Source organism: Hylaeus volcanicus, chromosome 7 (assembly GCF_026283585.1).
Source record: "Hylaeus volcanicus isolate JK05 chromosome 7, UHH_iyHylVolc1.0_haploid, whole genome shotgun sequence".
Classification (NCBI taxonomy): domain Eukaryota; kingdom Metazoa; phylum Arthropoda; class Insecta; order Hymenoptera; family Colletidae; genus Hylaeus; species Hylaeus volcanicus.
Genome location: NC_071982.1, coordinates 7,995,515 through 8,020,318, shown reverse-complemented (window position 1 = coordinate 8,020,318; position 24,804 = coordinate 7,995,515). Strand labels below are relative to the sequence as shown.

At 38.7% G+C, this 24,804-nt stretch overlaps 5 protein-coding genes across 12 annotated transcripts in view; 3 read left to right on the top strand and 2 right to left on the bottom strand.

The window, feature by feature from the left end:
* Window positions 1-5,895, top strand: part of LOC128880313 (uncharacterized) — a 36,420-nt gene extending 30,525 nt beyond the window's left edge. For all 4 annotated transcript variants that reach the window (XM_054130264.1, XM_054130262.1, XM_054130265.1 and 1 more), the window contains one exon: window positions 25-5,895. In XM_054130264.1, the coding sequence (XP_053986239.1) occupies window positions 25-4,287 (4,263 nt within the window). In that variant the 3' untranslated portion in view covers window positions 4,288-5,895. The remainder of the gene's footprint in view (window positions 1-24) is intronic.
* On the bottom strand, window positions 4,319-8,034 carry LOC128880317 (SKI8 subunit of superkiller complex protein). The gene is made up of 8 exons (XM_054130269.1): window positions 7,549-8,034; window positions 7,352-7,461; window positions 7,109-7,278; window positions 6,804-7,042; window positions 6,636-6,729; window positions 6,474-6,567; window positions 6,223-6,394; window positions 4,319-6,152 (listed from the first exon to the last, which is right to left on the bottom strand). The coding sequence occupies exons 1-8, from the start codon at window positions 7,549-7,551 to the stop codon at window positions 6,060-6,062; spliced, it is 975 nt and encodes a 324-aa protein (XP_053986244.1). The 5' UTR covers window positions 7,552-8,034; the 3' UTR covers window positions 4,319-6,059.
* Window positions 8,035-8,116: 82 nt separating this feature from the next.
* On the top strand, window positions 8,117-10,444 carry LOC128880316 (28S ribosomal protein S27, mitochondrial-like). 2 transcript variants are annotated; one of them, XR_008457793.1, is made up of 3 exons: window positions 8,117-9,288; window positions 9,356-9,754; window positions 10,369-10,444. XR_008457793.1 is itself a non-coding variant. In XM_054130268.1 (2 exons), the coding sequence occupies exons 1-2, from the start codon at window positions 8,230-8,232 to the stop codon at window positions 9,653-9,655; spliced, it is 1,359 nt and encodes a 452-aa protein (XP_053986243.1). In that variant the 5' UTR covers window positions 8,117-8,229; the 3' UTR covers window positions 9,656-9,809. The 2 variants fall into 2 exon arrangements, 1 of the variants encoding a protein (XP_053986243.1); XM_054130268.1 differs by lacking the exon at window positions 10,369-10,444 and having other exon boundaries at window positions 9,356-9,809.
* Window positions 9,766-13,002, bottom strand: LOC128880314 (coiled-coil domain-containing protein 22 homolog). The gene is made up of 8 exons (XM_054130266.1): window positions 12,783-13,002; window positions 12,265-12,436; window positions 11,880-12,180; window positions 11,564-11,808; window positions 11,052-11,468; window positions 10,520-10,960; window positions 10,255-10,425; window positions 9,766-10,166 (listed from the first exon to the last, which is right to left on the bottom strand). Exons 1-7 carry the CDS (start codon window positions 12,833-12,835, stop codon window positions 10,306-10,308), a joined length of 1,749 nt encoding a protein of 582 aa, XP_053986241.1. The 5' UTR covers window positions 12,836-13,002; the 3' UTR covers window positions 9,766-10,166; window positions 10,255-10,305.
* Window positions 13,003-14,195: 1,193 nt separating this feature from the next.
* Window positions 14,196-24,804, top strand: part of LOC128879636 (DENN domain-containing protein 5B) — a 24,119-nt gene continuing 13,510 nt past the window's right edge. For all 4 annotated transcript variants that reach the window (XM_054128965.1, XM_054128963.1, XM_054128964.1 and 1 more), the window contains exon 1: window positions 14,196-14,490. In XM_054128965.1, coding sequence (XP_053984940.1) covers window positions 14,373-14,490 — 118 coding nt within the window. In that variant the 5' untranslated portion in view covers window positions 14,196-14,372. The remainder of the gene's footprint in view (window positions 14,491-24,804) is intronic.

Here is a 24,804-nt window from a genome sequence, read left to right as displayed (position 1 = left end):
TTATCACTGAATTCTTTCATGTAGATGGTACACAATTCGATCACGGACGACAACCTTTGCAATTTTTCATTGCCTTCGAATCTGAGGAACAGTCCAATATTACACGAAACCGTAGTCTTCGACACAGAGCCGAGCCAACAGCAGTACTTGTCTAGCATGGATACTCAATCGAACGAAGATATGTCATCCTTGGTTCACAATGATCTTCTCGAAGATGAAAGAAACGCGGAGGACAGCGAGACCGACAAAGTCTCGGAATCCTTGAACGATAGAATCGCTGAGAATTCTATGCAGCAGTCTTACACAAAAGTAACGGATTCTGAGAGCAGCGAATCGATCGACTCGGTCGAGCAATCCGAACATGCGCTCCTGGAACTGTGCATTCAACCTGGATTAACGAAAACTATCGAAAACATTAAGCACAACAAAGCCACGTGGAAATCTAATAAAGATCTAGATCAATGTAGCTCGAAACAAACGAATTATTCGGGTGAGAGCAGTCAGATGCACGACACGTGCGAAGTGGACGGCGTTTCGAGAGAGGAGGTCGACGGAAATCAAAAATCGACAATGAAGAACCCCGACACACCGAAACACGGGAAGAAAGAGGAAATGTATCGGCGTCAGAGGGATCCCGACGCTATGATCGCCTCGTTAGACCGTTTAACCGCGACTCTGGTGCAGCAGACGGAAGCAATACGCGAACGCGATTCCAGCGCGATGAAACAGAGCATATTGAGCGACACGTGGAACGAGGATTCTCCTAACGAAGTCTCCTTCCCCAGTATCAGCATCAGCGCTCCTATCATCGCCTCGTTCAAGAGCGACGTGCCCGAAGAGCAAACGACCATTACCTCGGAATGCGTGGAAACGGCAAGTAGCGATGGCGGTCACATGACGAACTCCAAGATCATTCAACGAGAAGCTATCAAGCTGGCCGAGGCCGTAGACGCGGAGATAAACAAGAACGAGTTAGAAATGACGAGCATGACGTCCATGGACTTGGAAGCAATCAAACCCCCTTCCACGATGGGGAGCTTGTTGTCCTTGACAGCCAGTTACGCGGGTTCGGGCGATTACAGCGAGACGTTCGTTAACAGAGACAGATGCAACTCCACGTCCCTTCCACCGATGCAGCTGAAGACTTCGTCCTTCACGGACTTCAAAAACTGTCGCAAGAAGTCTCTTCCCCTCGGCGTGGTGGCTAAACGAGCTCTCAATCAGACTCAGACTCACACGGGAAGTCTAGAGAATTTACTGAACGAGTGCAGCGGATCACATTTGGACAGCGTGAAGCCACCGTCGATGATGGACGAGCTACCAGACGTTGGCGACATGGAGAACAGCATGGTAAGCGTAGCGAGCATCACGTCGGAGGTAGCCGATCCCAAAGACCAAGACCAGAGTTTAACCAGCAGCGACGCTGTCTTCGACCTGCTGAAGCCTGTCGCGAACGTCCTCTCCATAACTTGCATGCGTTACGCCGAGGCCATGCAGAGCAGCGCTAACAACAGCTTGAGCGAGTGTCTGGAGAACATCAATCCGCCATCTTTGTTCAACGAAGTCTGCGAAATGGACGAGTCGACGATGGAGCAGGCCACGGAAACCGTCTGCAGCGACACGTTGTGCATCGACGTCGAATTGCGCACCGAGGAGGCTCCGCACCAGATCTTCACGGAAAAGATCGACGAAGGTAGCAACGACACCGACGAAGCAGTCACTCCGATTTCTTCCGAGTATTGCCTCACCAGTTCAGCAGAGTCCACGCCCAAGAAACGGGCGCATAGAAATCTGACGCCTAAACAGAAACGAACCCTGGCCAAAGAAAGGTATAAAACGTACACCATAGCCGCGGAGATGAGTAGAAAGGAAGAGGAGAGGGACAAAAAGGAAAATGGTAGCGCGCGGGAGGGAAAGATCCCACGCGGGAAGTGTTCTCCATTTTCCAAGCTGACACCCAAGCAACGTAGGCAGGAGGACAGAGCCAGGTTCCAGACGCAGGTGTTAGAGAATCCTTTTCCTCAACCGAGTCAAGAGCAACAGGAAGCCGATGTCCGCGAGCAAGAGAATCCCGAAACGGAACCGTCGTCTGCCGTTAAATCTGCTATTCCTACGTTTACTAAACTGTCTGGCTGTAAAACGCTGATCAAGAAACGTATGGAACAGAAAAAGAATCGCGAGAGGTATCGCACGAGGACGTTAGACGACTCCGAGTGCATATTCAGAGAAGCAGAGAACAACGCCGCCGCGAACACGGCGGAAGGTGGCGAGTCCAACGCGACGCGCATCGCCCAGTCCGAGGAAATTCAAATCATGTTGCAGCAGAACGCTACCATCGTGCTGAACACCTTGAACGAGTCGACCAAGGTTAACGAGACCGGGGAGGAACCGTTGTTAGACTGCGAGACGATCAGTCTGGTGTCCAACGAATCGGAGTCCGAAAGAAATCTGCGAATGCGATTTCTGAACGGTGTCTCGAAGAAACTGATAGGTGCCTGCAGCCAGCAGATGGACGAAGCGCTGGAATCCGAGCAAAATCAGAAGGAGACGGTCGAAATTGAGACGAACAGATCTCAGGAGGACGTCAGGTACGCGGATACCGTGGAAAGCGAGAGCGAGAACGAGTCGAACAACGCCGAAGAACAGCCCAGGGAAACGAAGCGACCGAGGATAATTAAACCAGGAATGGTAAGAGATCACAGCAATGATTCCAACGCAACGGACAGGTCCGAGCCGGAGAGTCCTAAAGCTATTCGCGGCAGAAGGAAAGCTCTCTACTCGAACCCCATAACGCGCAAACCGACGCCTCAGTCGTCCCCGTTGAAGCAACCGAATCCTGTCAGCGGAATACCCATTGGTCGCAGCAACACCTCTCCCATCGTGAGAGCTACTCGAGCCACCACGCTGAGGCAGAACAACAACAGTCCAAGTAACGGTATGAAAGATTCTCCAAAGGCAAACTCGAGTCCTAAAATTCCTTCGTTAACAGACGGAGAGAAACGAACGAAGAAGATGTCAGCAGCTGCGAAGAGAGCGTCCGTTCCTCAAAAGGGATCGTCGTTGACCTTCACTAAATCCGTGAAAAGACACAGCACGCCTCCAACATGTTCCTCGAATTTTCAAAACGACGCCAAGCCAGATGTTAAGCCTTTAGAACGGCAGGGTACGTTTACCAAAGACGAACCGGAAGTGGAAAACGCGCCCCTGGTGGTCTCTACGTCCTCTTCCCCGATTAAGACGAAAATCGCGAAACCCATCAAGGGAGCCACTTCCAAAGTATATCCTACGATGGTGAAACCTAAAATCGCGCCGAAAACGCACCAGGTGCATCAGTCGAAAGTCGGGAAAGTAGCTCCGGAAAAGCTTCCCAAAACGGCACCGCTGCTGGTGGCTCCGAAACGATTGCCTACGGGCAAAGTAGCCGCGACTACGAAAATTCCAGCTAGCAATCAAACCGGCGTACAAGCCGAGAACGGTAAGATTTTCCGCAAGATAGGTCCACTCGGTCAACGATCCAACAGCAATTCCAGCATCGTCTCCAACTCGTCGACGGGAATACAGACCAGAAGGCTAGCGAAAGAAGCGACGAGCAAAATCGCGAGTCTTTGGAAGAAGGTAGAGGAGAGCAAGAGCAAGCAACGATTCGAAAAGCCTGACACCAGACAATGGGTGCAGCCAGGCAGTTGTGCCAACGACGTGGACGGACCTTCTCCTATGAATACTCCATCAGCTTTCAGATTGTTCCGTAGTTCGACGTTCGAAGGCATACCCCAGGAAAACGATGACACGGAGTCGACATTGTACAAGTCCAAATCGAAAAGACCATTAGTAGTGGGGATGCAGTCTAGCAAAGCGAAATATAGAAATTCTTGCGACTTGAGCGGAATGAATTCAAACGACGCACCTTGCAAAATACCCGTAAAGTCCAACGATGCATCCACCTACAAGAAAGACTCTGTACAGGTGGGAGACGCGTCAGTGATTTTACGGAAGTCGCAAAACACCGAGTCTTCCGCCGTGGAGGTAGACCCCACGAAACGAATATCGCGCCTTGGTTCCTTCATAAGAGTGGACTCTGCGAACGCAGAAGGCTCTGCACAAACTTACGTCAATGGCGGTGTGCGTACACCTGCCTCCGCCATTGTACCACCTTTCAATTATAATCCGAAGCCAGACATTCCTTCGCAGACAACCAAAATTACACAAAACGAGAGCGAAAATAGGTTTGGAACGACGGATTGTCACAGCGACATAGTCACAGCTTCTACGAGAGTAACGACAGTATAAGAGAGCCCGTTATATTTATAAAGTAATCATGTTTTTATTTCTTTTTTTTTTTTGTTAAAACTTAATCAGAACAATATGGAGCGAAGAAAATCAAGAGATCTCTCCGATCAACTAACGGAAATCTTAATTTTAATCTTTTCTTTTGTAGCATCACTTTTTCATTTCTGGCTAGTCATTGTACATTTGCTTCGCATTGCGTTGACCACTAATCGATGCGTGATACGCATTACAAGTACTCAGTAAGTAAGTTAATAATTTCTTTTTACCTCATCGTTCGATGTCACGGAAAATCTCCATCGTATTTCATTGATTTTTACACTTTAAATGTAAAACGGTCACTCTGATATAATTGTTTGTTGCATCGCAACGCAAGTTTTTTAAGAGATACGAACAAAGTGTGAAATAGTAGCTGGAAATTCTGATATCATTCCTATTCACTTTGCGTGTTGTATATACATTGTATTGAGAAATTCCACGATTAGGAAGAAATTTAAAATTTCTGTAGTACGTAGCAGTGATTACCTTTGATTATTTATTCAATTTTGTATATATTGAACGTGGATGGAAAATGTAGAAAGTTTAGTGATATATATATTATATATATTACGACTCACAGTGTATATCGCAGGAGATATGTCGCTGTACATCTTTGTAATAGATAAATTTGCAAGGAATGAGATCTGTATTTTGTTTCCATCGTAACTGATTTGTATTCCTTCAACGGATACAAAGTCTAATTACTTTCAAAGACTGATAGAAACACGATGAAGATTTGGACAAAGCTTGGACATCTTCGACGCAACAGATTGTTACGATAAAGAGATAGTAACATTTGTATCGATGTTAGCGGTCTAAGTAACGCTAAACTGGCATTATATGAAAAAAAAAGAAAAAAAAACAAAATTTTGTAAACTTTACTTTAAGTTTCTAGTCTACTTAAAAATCAACAGGTGATGTAGCTTCTATTTTGGTCATATGTACTACGTAAAATCAAATTGCATGTAAGAAATGTCTACACGGATTCGACCGTTACCCTGTCTAAAATTAATATAGGTACAGTGAAGAGTGTGTACGGATCAATTATGTATCTACAGGTCTGAAAATCGGAAACTTTGCTATGGACTTTATATTAATTTTATTTCCATATCTTTTCTTTTCTTTTAGATTCATTGAAAATTTGCTGCATATTTTGGACATTGAAGAACATATTTTGTTTTCTTCTGTATCGCGTCATCTTTCCTTCTACGTGCATCGAAACGATTTAAGATCTCATTAGAACGAAACCGTTTGGCGCGATATGGAGTAGATTTTAATGTGCATTATTTACAGAGATTTATTACTCGTGTTTTACCCTGTTCCAGTTCGAGTTAATTAGATTTAACCCTTCCAACTTGGAACCACATCGGGGTAGTTATATGTTTTCCTTTATATGAGATTTGGTCTGTACACCAGACTCCTTTTCCACAGTTCTTTTGTAATACCCGTCATTTACTTAGATATTAAGTGTAATTCAGTTTTTTTGTTACGTTGTATTTTAGATTTGGCAGACATCTTAACGATTTGTATATTAATAATTGCAGTACAATAAAATTTATAGCTACTAATGTCTATTTTGTTTGACATTTCTATCGTGGTAGGAATAATATACAGCTCCGTTTTATTAAGGTACACATGTCAAAGCAAAATAATACTTCGCAAATGTAAAATATTTTAAGGAAAGGAAATAAATATAAGCATTTATTCATTCGTCGTTATAAGAAAATTTATTTATCTTAAGGTGGACATTCATACAGATTGATAGATTTGTCGTCTGACACCGAGGCGATTATATTGTTTCTTATCGGACTATATTTCACAGACCATATCTATGAAAACAAATTGTTTATATCAGTATTATAAAATTACAAAATACTTCACATGATGCGGAGATTCTACCTGATCATTGTGTTCATGAAACGAATGTAGACATTGTCGTTGTGCTAATTCCCAAACTTTGACAGTCTGATCTGAACTACAGGATGCAAAATTTTGTCCATCTGGAGAAAAAGCAACTCCGAGTACCCACGAGGCATGTCCCGACATAGTTCCTGCTACATTAGCATCTTTCCTGTATGGAAAAATAAAGGAATAATCGATCCTTTTGCTATATTTTCAATTTATTTACTGTAAAGGAATAAGTTACTAACACATCGTATATTTTCATATGCCCATCGTCCGACGCGGTAAGAAGTAGCTGCGAGTCCGGTGAGAAGCATAGCGATCTGATTGGCATCGCGTGACCTCGAAAGAATAAATTTGTGCAATATGTTTGTCAAGTACCGATTGTTAAAATTAATTTGTTAAACTACCTTCTAGCGTACGTAACACTTTTCCATAAGTAACATCAAATATATTGATTATTCCATCTATTGCACCACTAGCAATATATTTCCCATCTGGGCTCTAAAATAGAAATTTTATAATAATGCAGACCAAGAACAACTGTTTCGTGCTGCATCTTAAAGAAGAATGCTTACATAGGCAACGCTAATTGTGAATTTTCCACCTCTGGTATCAAAAATTTGTTCTTGTTTACCACTCTCTGTTCCATACAAATGTATTTTTCCAGAATGACTGCCAGATACAATGAATTTATCATCCGGAGAAAATACTACCATCCAAGTATCTACAGGACCCACTTCGATACTCGATATTTTCTCTCCAGTTTCCAAATCCCATAGCTTTAAACTGGAGTCTAAAGAACTGGATGCGCATTCTGCAAGTAAATTATTGTTATAATATTTTGTTTTAGTTGTTGATAACGGATTAACTAACTACTTACTCAAGCCATCTGAACTTACTGCAACGGATACTACACCCAGCGAATGACCAGTTAGTGTATGTTTCAATTGTAAACTTTTATCTTTTTGTACCCAAACTTTAACGGTATCATCAACAGAGCCAGTCACTATGTACTCCACTGTTTCATCTTCATTGGATCGCATAGAATCACTATAACGCCATACAAAATATGTAGACAATCGAATGGAAATAACAAACATCTAACCTAACTATCCTTATCTACCGTGAATCGTCGTTCTCCGGTAGTGTTTCTCTTTTCTTGTTCGAGCAGCCCCAAGCACAGGTCCAAATACTATCTTCGTGAGCATTTTCTGTTTTATTAAGTAAGGAATACTGAAAAAATGTCGAACACGGCTTTGCAACTATCTCGTGCTATGGACAACATAACCTCTACATTTTGCTAATTCATTTGTTTCTCACCATTTTACAAGAAACGTATCTTTAAAATAATTCTTGATGTATGCCCGCGAATAAAGGCCACGATCCTATTTTAGGGCAGGAAATCCAGTAATACAGATTATAAATACGAATTTATGTATACATCCATGATTTATAAGATCTCAGATGAGTGTCAGATGACTCATTTTATCAATGTAAGAAAGAAACATATTATATACTAGAAGAAAAGAAGATTATTATAGTGATCTTATGTTTGCAACATATACATATATGGAACATAGATGTGCGTTCGAGATGTTTTGTTTTTAAAATTCGCAAAATTTTTTTTATTTATTGTTTCGAAGATTCTGATTGGAAATTTGTCTACTTATTTTTCCGCGTTACTCTGATAAAAAAACACCTACAAAATTTCATTCGAAACTGATCGTATCATTCAAATTAAATTAAATTATTCGAGATATAAATGCACTGACAAAATTTAATTTGAAACTGATCGTATCATTCGAACTAAATTAAATTATTCGAGATATAAATATTGGCGGGAGCGTGAAATTTGAGAAACGCAGAGATGCAGTGTTTATCTTTAACCTGGTTTAACCCATGGTTCACATGTTCGCTGTTGTGTCGAGAATCGAGACAAACTGTTGAACGATTAACAAGCTTTCCGTAATATTATAAGTAACTGACGGAATACGAGCGAAAATGTTGAAAACGTTGAAATTTGGACAAAGAGCTTACTGCAGAATTCAGAAATCTCTGATACAGAGACGAACGTTCCTGTCTGAAGCGTACCGGTGCGAGGAAGCGTGGAAAGATAGATTCAAATTTCCTTTACTACGAAACGTTAAACCAGAAAATTTGTTCATAGACTTGGACCACAAACAATCCACCACTGGTAAAATAAGTGCGATCGACATCGACATATTCGCGAATACCGTAAAGGAGCAATTTCAAATAGAGGAACTGTTAACTTTAGTTCATAATTTGAGGTTAACCGCTGAAACGTCGAACACCTTAGAGTCGACTCACCACGCTGTCATAAGATATTTGTTGGACGTTGACTGCACAGAAGATCTTATAAACGTGTTGCACGACAGACTAAATTATGGCATTTTTCCCGACTACTTATGTTACAATATACTTATGGACACATACATAAAAAGGAAAGATTATGCTACCGCAGCAAAAATTGCTGTTTTACCTATGCTACAAGAAGATTCAGGGAATCCGATAACTAACGCATTGTGCGTGTACTGTTGTCACAAACATTTGGAAAGTCCTGAAAAGTGGCAGAAGCCAGAGGTTCCAGTAGATGATTCCAAAGAAGAAATTAAAGTGCGCGTGCGCTATCTCAGGAATCCTTACTTTGATGATCATTTTGATCTTACTGACCCACGTGATTTGGTGGGAAAAACGTTAGCTTTTTATGGAAAGTTTATGAATAATACATTAGGAAGAACTTGTCAGTTAAGAGGTTTAATATTATATAAAAAGTATGATGATATCTCGAAGCTAATAGAACAGTGGTTGAAGGAAGTAAAAGATAATGTAGTTTACGAAGAAGTTCTTGATTTGATAAAAAAGGATAATGAAAGTCTATCCGAAGAGCAAGTAACAGATGAATTTAAGAATGTAATGTCCCAAGTTGAGAAATTACGAGCTGTAAATCTGTGTAAAGATAGTTTAATTGAAGCATTGGAGAATGAAGTTAAATCGGCAGTTGACAAGCAATCAGAGATAGATATAAGCGAACAATTACAGGTAATTAGTATTAAAAATATATTAAAGTTCCTTTAGATGATTAGCAGAATGTTTTTTAATATTTTAGAAATATATTCATTGGGGAGAAGTAAGAGAAATAGTGTTACAAGATCAATTACTAGAAATAGAACGACAAAAGAGCATAGAAAATTTAACTGCATTGAAGAAAGCATTGAAGGACGAAGAGAAACTTATAACATTCTTCGAGAATGAGGAAAAAATAGAATTGGAAATAGAGAAAATAGAAAAGAGGGAACAAGATGAGATGGATCGTGTTCTTAAAATGCATAAAGCTGAAAAGAAACTTAAGAAATTGGAGAAAGAAGAAGAGTACATACCGCCAACTGTTAGAAAACAGAGAAGTTAAATTTCTGATGTCATCGTAAACAATGAATACAATTTTGTAGTTAATAACTATTTAATAAAATGTATGTTGACATAAATTGTTTGTGGGAGGATAATAATGGTAAGAGACAATAAAAATATATTACATATTATTTATCTTTCATATTTTGTACAGAATCGCTTAGAAGTGGTTTTTAAATATGTATTACGTATATGTTAGTAGTAGATTTCTCCAAAGCTGCTTATTCTTTAGAAATATGAAAGTTAATTATACAATTAAATTGTGTACTAAAAAATTATTAGGCTCTGTAACAAATAACGTTCCTTTTTGAGCGTCGGTATCGAATAAGTATTTGTCATATGCTTGGCCCAATTTTAAGCATATTTATTTTACATAACTTCGAACCAAGGTACACATTTAGCAATTAGTCTTAACAGATTTGTGAAGTCTGCTCTATAGGCAGTAGTATATTTAATTTTGTAGTTTTAAAAACTATAAAATTTGGTCTTCGTATTCGTTTGTAAGGAATGTCCTGTAAATATAACAATACGATCTTTTAAGTCATGTGGAAATACGGCAGCAGTCAATTTTGATGTGTATAATACTAATTGAATGTTTACCTGGTCGTTGTTGTTACAACTCGTATCGTAGTACCGTAGATTACATAACAATCACGAAGATTTACTTTGCAGTTGAGCAGTTAATGCTGCCGTTTCTTGTTTCATTTGTTTTAGATCAGCAGTTATTCTCTCCAAATTTGCTCCAACATTTTTCGTAGATTCGGAATCAATCTTTAAAAAAAATATACGATATTTAGAAAATATTACGTTTCGTTATTTAATGTAAATTCGAAGTTATTCCAGTTATATAACAAGCCGATATTACCTGCTCTTCCAAGTCTCTAATTTCTCGTATAGTGGCACCTGTTTCTTCGACTAAACTTACGAGTTCGCTGCAATCAGAGTGAAGCGTGGCCAGCAGTTTATACGCTTTTCTCGATGCTTCATTTGTCCTCGCATCGCGAAATATTAATTCATCGACAAATGTAAATGATCTTTCCATTCTGCCTGTAAGCGTATTGATTTCTTTTTGAATTTCCCGTGTGTCAGCTAAAACTTTATTGATTTCGTCCCTTTGTTTCCTAACATTATTAATTATTTCTAAAATTCGTTGAGTATATGCAGATCTATTTACTTCTTTAGGAAGCTTTTGAACTTCTGTTACTAATTGCGAGTACTGCTGATCTTTGTTACGACATTCCTCCTGAAGTTCTTTTTCCTTTTCTTTTAGTAACTTTATTTCATCGAGCGTCTTTTGACTTGCACTCTATATATATATATATATGTACATACATAAAATTTTGATTTTAGGTAAATACTATCAATTTTCAGTTTTTCGTTACTATAATAATACTTACAGCTTTCGTCGAATGCTTTTCTCTTTCTTGTCTGTATTTCTGAATTAACGGTACTCTATGTTTTTCCCATTGATTACCTAAGTTAATTAATTTGTTTGTCGTGGCTTCGATCGCTGCCCCTAGTTTCTTAATATTTTCCTCTCCGTCTTGAAGTAAATCGTAAATTCTTGCTTTGATCTTTTTCTGTTCTTCGTTAATCGTTAACTCTTTCTCTTCGTTTTGATAGTTTATCGTTATTTGCGTTATGCTAGTACTTAGTTTTTTAATCTCATCCTGCAATTCCTCCATATTACTTTTAATAGTTTCGCATTCTACTTTCATTTTTTCTACTTCTAATTCCTGCTGTTTTGTTTTATCTAATGTTTCTTGTTTTGGAAGCACAGGTTCTTTAATGTCCTCGTTTTTTACCTGAGGTTGCTATACATAAAATAAAGATCTTAATGATGAAGTATAGTATTATACTTATGTATAGTACGAACGAACAAACATCGCGTCAATTTTAAGAAGCTTACTTTGGAAGTTATCATTGTATTTTTTATGGACACCCTATCGAGAACATTAACGTCACCCGGTGTACTGACACAAGTAACTTTATCCGAGTGTTCTTTATTCAACCAATTTATTCTATCGAGAATATCCATCGACCGCGGATGAAGAGCTTTCGCGTTATAGGATATCAAAGAAGGTAAAAAGGATTGTTGATTTTGCACTTGTTTAGGCACAGATTGCAGATAATGTATGCAATAATCTTGATACTCTGCAATAAAGAAAAATGTTCATTATCATTAGTCAAGTAATATTAATGGTGCATAGAGCGATCGACATTACCTTCTCCATCATCTGTTGTTGGTACTTCTAAACTCACAGATATATAGGGGGCATCAGTTCTGCCTTTATTTCTGAATCCTTTCGTATGACAATAATGTGGTAACCACGGGGCTGACAGTCCTTGCGATATTGCAGATGCTATAGATTTATCTAATAATGCGATATTGCTAACAGGCTCGTTTATGGTCTTATCACATTCTTTTGGTAGTTTTTCAATGAGAAACATAAGAACTCTTCGTAGGTCAGCTTCTGAACTATATAGAAACGTTTGGTAACCGATATCACCTTTGTATCCTAATTCCTAAATCGATGAACTAAGTATCAATAAAAATAAAATAGCAATTAGGAAAGTAACGAGGATAATTATTTTATTTCGATATCTTACTGCACACGCTTGAGCAAGTGTTGCACCTAGTCGAAAACGGGCTGCCATGTTTACAGGTAAAACTGTGGATACTCCAAGACCCGGTCTTATTATATCTAAACATCTTACAGTTGCTCCTACCACTAATTCTGTATTGAAACCACTGAGATTTGTTACGCTTTCTTCTATGTCACTAAAACATGATAAAAAAAAAGATTGTATTTCACTTACATTTTTCTTAAGATTACATGTATCAAATATTTATCGTTACACGCTATTGTCTCGTGACCTTTTTCAAGATTAGCCGGCAAAATTTATTTAGAACTTGGCATATTCCGAACTTTCTCGTTCGTCTACTTATATTTACAATGTATTATAGTTTGGTAATTTTGACAAAACAAATGCAATACTAATCGACGACACGAAATACGATAACGCAAATAAACATTACCGCCCATTGTTGTTCTCAATAAAACGCCGTCGACATCGTATGTCAAAATAGCCGAATATGCGATCGACGATTACGAAATGCAACTCACCAGCCTATTTGACGTAACGAGTGAATAATTATATTGTCAACCTCCTCCATCATCCGTAAAAATGTGAAAATTCTAAAATTCCTACGGTGTTATCGTATTTTAATAAACGCAAGTTGAATTGCAGGAATCTAACCTGTCCATGAATGAACAAACATTTCTGCACTGTGCAATTACGCAGATGGCGCAACAAATTTTCAGTTACGCCAACGTGAAGTCCGTTTCTTCTGTTATCATCGTTTTTATTTTATGTAATTGGTTCTCAGTAAAAAGAGGCGATTTATATAAAGCATATTTGGTTGTATAAAATTGCGGTAGAAGCACAAGCTGCACGGAATTCTAGGACAATCAACTTGAAAGTTTGTTGTAGGTTGGTTTCGGTTTGTTCGAAGGAGGTTGATTCTAAGCAATCGTTGCATAGGTGTAGAAGATTTAGAATAAATATATTTCTCTTAGAAGTTTACTAAATTAAGTTAATTATGTTTATTGTACGATGCAGAAAATCGCAATGAAGTAATATGAAAGCTTAGTTCTTTGAGGGAACATTGCATCCTTCTTTATAGGAGTACGTATGTACAAATTTTCTTTCTTTATTTTCATATATCGGAACATGTCAGTAGGGCTGGCTTTAGCAATATTGGCGCCCCGGGCAAGATTATCGTGGCACCCCTTCAGGGGTATATACAGGGTGTCTCAAAAATGTTGGAGGTCCTTGAAAGGGGTGGCTCGGGAGGTAATTTGAACCAACTTTTTCTTTAGCGAAAATGTTGTACGAGGCTTCGTTAAGGAGATATTAACATAAAACACCGACCAATCAGAGTGCGAGTATGCCGGTTGAGCGTAGGCTACGCGATAGGTGGCCGCGTTCATTCGCTACCGCGGCCGCTCCACCGGCATACTCGCGCTCTGATTGGTCTGGGTTTTCGCTTAATATCTCCTTAATGAAACCTCGGACAACATTTTCGCTAAGGAAAAAGTTGTTTCAAATCACCTCCCGCATCACCCCTTTCAATGTGTTACAACATTTTTGGGACACCCTGTATATCGGTATATTCGTATACTAGGGCAGTGATGGGCAAAACCCTAGGTTTCGAATGAATCTGAAGTTTGCCGATATGTTTGTCTCGTTTCCTTCTTTGGAAAATGTTCAAAAGAGACAAACATATCGGCAAACTTCAGATTCATTCGAAGCCTAGGGTTTTGCCCATCTCTGTACTAGGGACACCGGACTGCGACGTCCCGAAAAATCTGGCGCCCCATCCCTAACGTCGGCCCTGTATGTCAGCGGAGCGCAGTTTGATAATGAACCCATTTCGAAATTCGAATTTACGCGCGCTTTAGTTGTCGCGCCGGTGGCGCCCGACGGCTCGCGGCCAACTTCACGCCGCCGAGTAAAGATCAATTATTCGCGGCGAGAGGTCCGCACTCCGCAGAGTCGTGCGTTGCGTTCAGGTACGCGTCAACATCAGCTGTTGTTTCGCTCTCGCGTGAAATGACAGTTTCGTGGAGGTTCGCGATGTGGATATCGTTTTCGTGAGGGTGCTTCGTGTACCGCGGTGGGTGATATCTGCCACAACATTCTCTTGGAAAAAGATGAACGGGAGTCTGGGGATAATGCGCGGACCCGAGCAACATCCACAGAGGTTCGCGGATTATTTTGTCATTTGCGGACTGGACAAAGATTCGGGCTTGGAGCCAGACAAGTATTTCGGTGAGTCGGTTTTCTTTTTGTTAACCCGGTTATGGCTGACAACGTTCCGAAATGATTGTACAATTTTTCTCGATTACGGTTTTTCAGCTTTCCGTGTTTGTATTAGATCAGGCTGACGTCCTTGTAGAAGGAAGGGTCATTTTAGAGATCGTCGCCTTTCTTTACGTACACGAATTTTATTCGTGGTAAAATGTTTAGGAAAATCGGTGAATTGCAGTCTTATCTGGGTTACACGCATTCGCGAATCACGCCGTTCTGCCAGACGATGTGTGCTTCTCGAGTGTTTAGTCTCGAACGAGTCTAATCTCGATTACGAACGTTCGACGGTTTGTTTAACGACTCGACAGGGAGATCGTATTAACGTTAACGTTGACGTTGACGTTTTATTTAACATAACGTTTTTAAATTGTCGCGACGTCAAGTCGAACATGTTTTATCGAATAAATCAATATCCGTTGATGTTGCATTTTGAAAATCGCTAGTTTGCGTAACGCTAGATAGATAGTCTATCTCGAAGCAGTGAATGCTACCATTGTTACGTTAATACGATATCGTTGTCGAGATGGATATTTGTATAACCCGAAAGGAAATAAAAGGAGATTCATTGTCCTCGAAAGAGGGTTCATTGGACCGTTGAATTAGGTTTGCTGGTAGTGCCAGTTAATTTGTTTACACGTGATAGACACGTGAATTATAACCGATGCCAGCGCTGGCCAACAGAAAATCCACTTCTATCGACAGCTCATCTGAATGTGTCACCGTTATGTTTTTTTCTAATTCGTAAAACACGTTCGAATCTATACAAGACTCATTCTTTCAATTAATCGTTTGTATACGATGATGCATCTCAAAGATAAAGCACGATACATGATCATATTTTCAAACACAAGTAATTGCTGTGGATGATTAATCGTCTAATTGTTTTTATTTAATTAGTAGAATCAAGCGTGAAAACTGAACGCTCGATTAGCGTTCATCTCGTATATTTTTAATTACACATTTTTTTAATGTCACTTGAATCGATATTTCTATTCGCTTATTTTTAAAGCGTCCTCTACCCCTTATGTAAAGCGTTTTCGCGACGAAACGCGCTACGGAAACTTCATTTTCATTTTCGATTAAAAATATAGGAGAGTTATTTACTTATCGTTTGGAGGTTATGATATTATTCTCGAGTGATGCGAAACGTTCCTATTTTTAATCATGCACGCGTCGCTGGACTGTTGCTTAGATAAGGGCACGGGAAATTCACGGACACGGTTTGTTTTCGTGGCTGTAACCTTCGATCTTTCTCAGCGTTCGATAATTTTGCAAACATTGTCGCGATTATTTTTCCTAGCAAAATTAGATGGCTCAAAGGTCAACCGTGTAACGGGAGACTGGCATTTTGGGACGTAATAATAATCATTTGTTGCAACATTGAGAGTGTGTTAGGTTCGCTTGAAGTTTGCTACGTATTTCATTCGTCATTGGTTGGCAATACTTGGCGCGCAAAACTTTTACGTTTAGTAACACTCAGAGCTGGGTAAAATACGTATTTTAAATAGTAAATAGTAAATAAATATTTTATTTCGAATCGTGCATGTATTTTTAAAAATAAAATATTTTATTTTCGGATCATGCAAGTATTTTTTGAAATAAAATATTTTATTTGTCATAAGAAATTTTTAAGATAATATTTCAAAGAATATTTTATTTGAAAAAGACTGAAAATATTTGGACCATAGTTCGGAATATTTGATTTTACTAAATTATAGTGTAAATAAAAAAAAATATATATATATATATATATATATATATATACATATATCGAATTGAGTAACTCTTCCTTTTTCGAAGTTGGATAAAAAATATATTTATTTTGGTAATCTAAAACCAACGAAGTACTTTTCCTCTGAATTATAAACATACATTCAATGTAGTTCTTCAATGAATACTTCTATTAAGAATCTTCATGAAATTAATATTCTTCAATCGCAGGAAATCATAATATTTGCAAGAAATAGTTTCTCTCCATCTGTGTATCATACATACACAGTTTATTTTCAAATTAACAACTATGGAAAGTATTCTATTTTATGCTTTATGTTATTAAAACGATACATACTTTATTTTATGCGTTAGATTATCAAAATAAAATATTTATTTTCATGCTTTAACTATAGATTACCAAAATAAACTATTTTATTTTACGTTTTACATTATCAAAATAAAATATTTTATTTGCTGAAATTTCATATCCCATTTGAAATACTACTTTATTCGGATTACGAAGAATCTATTATTTGAAACAGTATTTAAAATATTTATTCTACAAATATTATCCAGCTCTGGTACACTGTAAGAAGTTAGTGTAATCAGTACACGTAGTTGAGTACACGGTAATCTGGAACACTTATAGTTACAAGCTTTTATGTAAATACAGCTTTGATTCTAAGATAATGATCCTTATTAATTTTGAAAAAAATTGATAAGCAATAATATAAAATAAATAAAAAAATATAAATATAAGAAGAATAAATGTAACAGAATAGATCTGTCGGTGTAATTTGTAAAACTTTATTTATTAGTTAAAATAAATGTTCAGGTCATGGGTAACAATAATCAATACATTGTTTCGTAGTCAAATTTAATCAATTAAATCACTGTTTTGATATAAAAAAAAAACTAAATTAAAAAACTTAAACTAAAGATATACAACTGACACTGAAAGATTTATTTTATTATATTCATTCTGTTATATTTATATATTTTTTTATTTATTCGTTTTATTGCTTATCAATTTTTTAAAAATTAATAAGGATCGTTATTTTAAAATCAAAGCTGTATTTACATAAAAGCTTGTAACTGTGAGTGTTCAACTACGTGGACTGAGCACTTTTTATTTATTTGTTTCATTGCTTATCAATTTATAAGAATCGCTATTTTAGAATAAAAGCTTATTTTACACAAAAGTTTTGTACACAAAACTAATCGGATACTGTATACCGCATTAAAAATGCACGTGTTCTTAATCCCTCGGTACACGTTCAAAAACCGCGATATGCATAATACAACTATTTAAAAGTAATTACATTGCATTTAACGATAAACAATAATTATCGGTTATCGTAACAGTTACCAGCCACGGTAAAATTGCGAAAAATCTTTTCCGATTGGTCGCTGAATATTCGATACTGTGCCGGCTGATGGTTGGTACCGTTCGCCACAAAAAGCTATTCGAGATGCGAACAATGAGGGCACAGGAAGCGACGGATCCTCCCAAGAAGCTCTTGCGTCTCTCGTTCGGTCCATTTTTCTCGGAACGAGCTAGAATGGGTCGCTTTACAGATCGCTCTTACCTCTCCTGGGAAAATTCCGTGTCGAAAGATGCGTGCATCGTCGGGAGCTGACCACTTGTTTCGTTAGACCGATCGCACACGGCCCACCCAATCAGTTTCAAACCACTCTGAAACTAGTTGCATGCGACCGTGGATCTAGGTAAAACAACGATAGCGGAGTAGGTAAAACAAACAGCGCCAAACGGTTTCAAATTTCAAGTTCAACACTAATTTCAAATCGGTTGCGGCCGTGTGCGATAGGACTAAGGCCCAAATCCTTCCATTCCAAAATTGTAGAAACTATTAGCTTCGTGACGTTGGCACCCCCAAATGCAAATTTTCATAAAAATCAAATTGCATTCGTTTGTCCACGACTTGTTCACGTTTGTCCGACCACAATTTTCATTTGTCCACCCTTCAGAAAAATGTTTCAAAATGAAAATCGTGGTTGGACAAACATGGACAAACGAATGTAATTTGATTTTTATCAAAATTTGCATTTTGGGGTGCTAACTTCACTAAGCTGAAACTATTAGTGTCGTTTTCTTTTACATTAAATTCAAGCAAATTCATTCTTAATAAGTATCTGTTTTTAAGCAATTGTCGATCAACAGCCCTATGTCATCTACCGTGCAAATTTTCAATTCAGGATCGGTCAAAATCAATGATCTGATGATAAGTATATAAATAAGTATTCAGATTTCCAGAAACGACATTATTTTCCAGTACACCTAATATTTTCTTTATGAAATTAATATTAATCGAAACCTGCACTATAAATAAGTATTAAATTTGCAACCAGAGAGCGTAGATTCATCCATTCCAAGATCGTAGAAACTATTTTCTTTGTGCAATTAATATTAGTCGAAACCTGCACCATTGATAAATATTAAATTTGAACCGCGAGAACGTAGTACAGATTCTTCCATTCCAAGATTGTAGAAACTATTTGCTTTATGAAATTAATATTAATCGAAACCTGCACTATAAATAAGTATTACATTTGCAACCAGAGAGCGTAGATTCATCCATTCCAAGATCGTAGAAACTATTTTCTTTGTGAAATTAATATTAGTCGAAACCTGCACCATCGATAAATATTAAATTTGCGAGAACGTAGCACAGATCCTTCCCAAAGCGGCTCGCTATTTCTACCGTTTGTTTATGCAAGTTGCTTGCACGGGCTTGGCGCGACACTTGCTTTGGATTAGTATCGCATTTCACGGCCACGCTTTCGATTCGTTGAGAAACGACCGATTATTCATCGTCGATCGACAGGCAGTAATAATAACTTCTAATAATCTCTCTGCTGCATTTGTACGCCTACTTTGTAGCAGGCGTTGAATTACTTTGTAACATTAACCCTTTACCGCACGGCGTGTAATGTACATGCGCCTCGGTTTCTTTATCTTCCAACCTTCGCGATTCGAAGAAAATTCATCGCATGTTTGGCTATATGTGTCGCATACATAAATAATAAAAGACCTCCTAAAAATGATGTTGGAAAACTTGGATAAATATTTATAGTAGAAATCGCTATCCAGAAATTTCATTCATTACACCATACCTTATTAAATTTGTTCGTTTCGCTTTGATAATATTTTTCTTTGATATCCGTAGGCACACAAGAACCAATCCCGTTGTTTATCCACGTGGAATTATCTCTGTTCGATGTGTACCATACATCGCGGGACACCCTGTACAGTCTGCGCGTCGAACAAAGGCTAATTGCGAACAATGGCAAGAAGAAGATAATTCCTCGCTTTCGTTGAATCGCGAACATCCACCCCGTTTGTCCAGACGTGTAAAATGGATACTCTCGGAAAACGAATATTCTCTGGAATACTCTAATACTCTGGTATTAGATTTAAAAAGAATACCATAGCTAGAAAGAGGAAAATAGGTTTCCCGCGGTTTTCTCGAGGTCTTTTATTTCCCGAAAAGTGCCGTTGGTGAATGAAGCACGGTACGACAAACAGACGGCTAGGGTTCTAAAGATACTGCGTGCAGCTGCAACAGATGCAGCGCAATGCACCCTCGAGACCAGCCTCCGGAGTGACGGAATTAATCGGAACGCGAAAGCTTTCGAAAACGAAATTCGCTCGTTCGTTGACCGCGATACCAATGAACGGAAAAGTAGCAAATGAAAGAAAAGAAGCGTAGGAGGAAACGTAGGTCTAAAGTTTAGACTCTAAAGGAAAAATAAGGCACGGAGATTCGAACCCACGAGATTCTCGGATCCACACACGACCCGCTTTACCCTATGTCACAAATCCTGTACCCTACGTTTCGTGTTCTCGTTTCACTCCTTGTTATTGTATAACACTCCTTATTATTGTATAATAAGGATACTAAAAAAATTTTTAATTGACTCCCGCCATCGAATAGATTAAGTTGATGTACACTTATCAGTCTATCGCGTATACGATTATGTAAACGACGTCGCCCTCGAATAAATCGAGTCCGTAACTCTTCGGATTTGGATGTCTCTCAACGCGATAGCCGCTCGAAAGCCGCTGGCGGATTCAGGCTCGGCCATTCGTCAATTTATGTAATATGTTGGCGTAGTGAGAACTCGATCGATCCGGCCACGCGCAAACTTGAGGCATTAAACTCGTCTGGCTCTGTATATAGCAAACGATACCTGCCGTACAACGGCGACAACCGAGGAAGACCAAGGAGCAAGAAGCTATTAGGTTCTCCCAAAAGTTTTCTCTCGTTTTTATTAATAAGTTTTATTATAAATAAAATTTAATAAATTTTATAATAATTTTATAATAATATTTAATAAATTTTATTTATAAATTTAATAATATTTACATAATAACACAATATTTGATGTCTAATGTTACATTATTGAATTGCGTACGATTCATTCTGCTCCATTACTGTTACATGTAAGAAAGATTAGATTGTCTATTTATATAAACACTATCGCACAAAATAATTGAGCGTAACGAAAGAAACTTTTGGGACAACCTAATAACATCGAACAAGGCTTTATTTTGGCTTTACAGATTGTACAAAAGGTTAACAAAGCGTTAGATTATTACAGTACTTGTTTTATGCTATAAGTGGAGGTTATCGTTTAGGAATTGGAAAATATACAAACAAGCTTTGATGTTAGGTTTGGCAAAAAAGATGTCTGCTTTTAATGGTAGATAGAACTAGTTTGCGTAGCCTGCTTACTAATTTAGCTAATTGATCTAAGACTTCAGCGTATACGTTGCATTTACGATTCGGATTATTAACGATACTTGAAGAAGAGAATCTCAAGGAAAGTTTCGGGTTAGATCGGTTTAATCGCGATTATTTTCGAGCCACGATAACGTTTGTATTCGTGTCAGAGAACGGGGTAAACGGGCGTATCGTCTGGCGAGTTACTCGATCGAGAATAATGGAGAAAGATGCATTAAAATGCAACAGACCCCGATGCACTTTAATTCGAATCGCTTGTCAGTGTCGATGGGAATTTGCGCTAACTTTCAAAAAAATCTCTCTGGGTACGTCTTCCTTTTTCGTAGCAAAACGTGTACGAAACAGTACGAAACGAATATTGTAACGCCATTCCTGTATTTGTTGCAGTAAGACCCCTCGCCGTCTAGAGGTCGCGCCCTCTACGTTTGAGAACACAGCTGGTCATAGTCGTAACTCACCCATGAAAGAGATAGCCAAGCGTCTTTTACACAAAGCAATAGTGTCACTCGACAAGAGAAATAGGTTCCAAGCAGAGATGGGCAAAACCCTAAGGGTGCGCAGGACCCAGAGCCAAACTTCGAGTTGACTTGAGCGACAGTCGCGGAAAATGTAGGAAACTCCGGGACAAGGACAGAGAGGGCGATACAACAATTGCAGGAGAGACGAGGACAGGGCGATTAGACTAGCACGATTCTTGTCAAGGATATTGAAGCAAAGAAGCAATATTTTCTCACGATTCTTTTTCTAAAATATTCTTTACATCACTCCGCATGCCACTCTAACGCCCGATTTTGCAATTTCGCTCTTGAAACTTTATAAATAATAAAAGCATGGTTTCTTTTTTCTTATAGAATAAATTTGTTTACAAACACTTTTTCGAAAATCGGGCCTCACAGTGGCATGCGCCAAGGTATAAGGAATATTTTGAAACCAGAATTATTAGAAAATATTGCTTCTTTGCTTCGATATCCTTGACAAGAATCATGCTAGCCTAATCGCCCTGTCCTCGTCTTTCCTGCAATTGTTGTATCGCTCTCCTTATCTTGTCCCGGAGTTTCCTACTTTCTCCGCGACTGTCGCTCAAGTCAAACTCGGAGTTTGGCACCGGGTCCTGCGTACCCAAATCGAATAAATCCGAAGTTTCCTTCTCTGGAAAATGCTGGAAAGAGGAAACGAGACAAACATAACTTCGGATTTATTCGAACGCTAGGGTTTTGCCCATCTCTGGTTCCAAGTAAGGATGGCGTCTAACTAACAGTGATTTTTCACGGTGATGACACAGTCACGATCGCAGTCGTGATTAAATTTCGATCACGACCGTGATCCGGCAGATGACGTTTCAGAAGCGGTTCATGTTAATTGTTATCGTTAGTGTCTCGCTGTCTCCCCTTAGCGGCAATTCAAGAAATCACAAACGAGTTATATTAACATTGCTTTCAGACCATATTATAATACGTATATAATCTAAGAACAACATAATTCGTGAAAAGTGAAAATATTCTCTACCAATCTGTGAAAAATCATCGTGATTGAATCACGAGTGATTGAAAAGTAGCAGTTCACGCCATCTCTGGTTCCAAGGCGTCGAATGCCACAGAAAAATGTACTATTCGCTCAGGCTTTCCCGAATGTTTCTTTCTGCGTCGCGAGCGTGAATGACGTCATCGTGTACGGGGTCATTTGTGCGCGAAGGGGTCCCGTCGCTTAAATACGTGCGCTTAAAGGGCGGAAGTATGGTTACAGAACGAAGTCGTTATAGCACATGCACGAGCTACGCGAGAGCAATGATTGCCGTGTCCTATACGAAATGTTTCTATTTTTACACTATTGAAACACGGTTCGCCACGCCGAAGTATTATCATCGCTTTAAGTTCCGAAATGCGTTTCCGTCCCAACGTGTCACGAACGACGTAGTCTTCTTTAACGAAGAGTTTTCTTTTTCAAAAAGAAAAAAAAAAGCGCTGCGTTAATTTGTCTCGATAAACCGCGACGCAGCGCTTTTGCGCTGCGAGTTTCAATGTGTCTTGTTAACGTCTTTGACAACATCAAGTGAAAACGATTAAGCTTAGCAGTCAAACGGTTAAAACACCGAGGCACGGTGTCCGGCGTGTACGTCGCTATAGAACGTGAATCATCCAACGAAACCGAAAATATCTTCTTTCGACGACGATAGAAAATTTATAGTAACGCGTTTGTTATCGCGAGGATTTACTCCGGAGCTGGAGTTGAAATTTCGTCTCGCTTTTGCGTAGCTTTCGCGTCTAAAAATAACGTTTTATGCTCGCATGGTAACGCAATCCTTCTACGAGGAGTATATCTCGACGCGTGGATACATCCGTGGCGATTAATATTTTTCCTCAAATTATCCATGACCTGTGCAACGTTCTTTTTTCCTTGCTTTGGTCTCGTTACAGAAAGTCCTTGTTACAGGAGTCGGGAAAATATTTTTAGCAAAAGTAAAGTTTGAAAAAAAAAAATAAGAAAAGAAAAGTGTCGCTGGGAAAACGATTACTTTTATTGGTTTATCGATTGCGGGACAGGTTATCGCGTATTCGTCGACAACGTGTTCGGTACACGAGGAAAGGATGAAAAGCAATTTGGAGTGACGAGTCGATGAAAATGAATCCGCCGGGAACATGATTGGCTCTCTTGCGGTACTAAATTGGTATCAAGCACATCTGGCCTGTTTTCTTTGCAAAAGTAATTATTCTAAAGCGAGCGAATTTTATTTTAAACGATATCGACGTTCGAAGAGTATATATACAATTCAAGGTTAGCGGGATTCTGAAACTTAAAAAACTGTTTGTTCGAAAAGACCGCCATTAATTTTGTTTATTATTTGAAACAGGAACAGGTAAACGAAACATCGCTGTTGTTTATGAATGAAAGTAAATGCAGCCAGTGAGCAACGCACCGAAGAAATTCCAAGTCGGACAGTCATTGTCCCTCGCGTTCGTGAAAAGTACTCGTTATACGGTGTTTCGTGCGTGCAACATGCCCTCGAATCAATACTGTCCGCACTATAGGGCTAGATCTAACGTTTAATGCTTCGTTTTTCGTGACCCTCTTCGAGCGCGATCTTCTTCTGCCATTTATCCCCATTAATCAATCAATCGCGTCGTAACTGAAGTTTTACGGTTTTTCAGTTTCTATTTACGTTTATCGGTGAAACATTGCGCGCTATAAATTAACGGTTCGTTCGCGTCGTCGCGAATGATAGCGATATAAATCTTTCCAGTCGCGAGCATCGACACGCACAATTCCTGCTCTCCGCTTCCATTGATATCGTAATATTGTTAACATTCTTGGTTGAAATTGGGATACACTTTTTATTTTATTGCCCGACGAAACGTTACGTGATGTTAGAAAGCTGTTACGCACGAGGTAGCACCCGAGTTATTATTATAAGTGATTATGCATCCGAGGTTTGGAATAGTTATTAAAGTTCGTGGCGTTTGATAGATTTAACATCATTGCTGATTGCTTGGTTTTATTTCAAGTGCATAGGGCTCTTTTTCTCCCATATTGCACTACTATATGTACAAACGAGTTATTGCACTTGATTAATAAACTCGACTGTTTGCACGATGAACACCGAATTATTTAAGCTTATTTACTTGTTTTTATTTAAATGCACGAGGCTCTCTTTCTCCCATATTGCACTACTATATGTACACATCCAGTTACTGCACTTGATTATTCTGCACTATGATTCTTTCTCATATGTTTCCATTACTTTATTTTACTTCATGTACATATTGCTCTACACTATGTGTACATCGGAGTTATTGTGCTC

Excerpts from the sequence above, each read along its gene's own strand:
- LOC128880317 (XM_054130269.1), bottom strand. Across the intron at positions 7,043-7,108 it reads AGTAAGTTCAGATGGCTTGA|AATGCGCATCCAGTTCTTTA; the intron begins GTAAGTAGTTAG and ends ATTTACTTGCAG. Across the intron at positions 6,395-6,473 it reads CATATGAAAATATACGATGT|GAAAGATGCTAATGTAGCAG; the intron begins GTTAGTAACTTA and ends TTTTCCATACAG.
- LOC128880314 (XM_054130266.1), bottom strand. The coding sequence starts at position 12,835 with ATGATGGAGGAGGTTGACAATATAATTATTCACTCGTTACGTCAAATA. Across the intron at positions 12,181-12,264 it reads CACTTGCTCAAGCGTGTGCA|GAATTAGGATACAAAGGTGA; the intron begins GTAAGATATCGA and ends TCATCGATTTAG. Across the intron at positions 11,809-11,879 it reads AACAACAGATGATGGAGAAG|AGTATCAAGATTATTGCATA; the intron begins GTAATGTCGATC and ends TCTTTATTGCAG.
- LOC128880316 (XM_054130268.1), top strand. The coding sequence starts at position 8,230 with ATGTTGAAAACGTTGAAATTTGGACAAAGAGCTTACTGCAGAATTCAG. Across the intron at positions 9,289-9,355 it reads ATATAAGCGAACAATTACAG|AAATATATTCATTGGGGAGA; the intron begins GTAATTAGTATT and ends TTAATATTTTAG.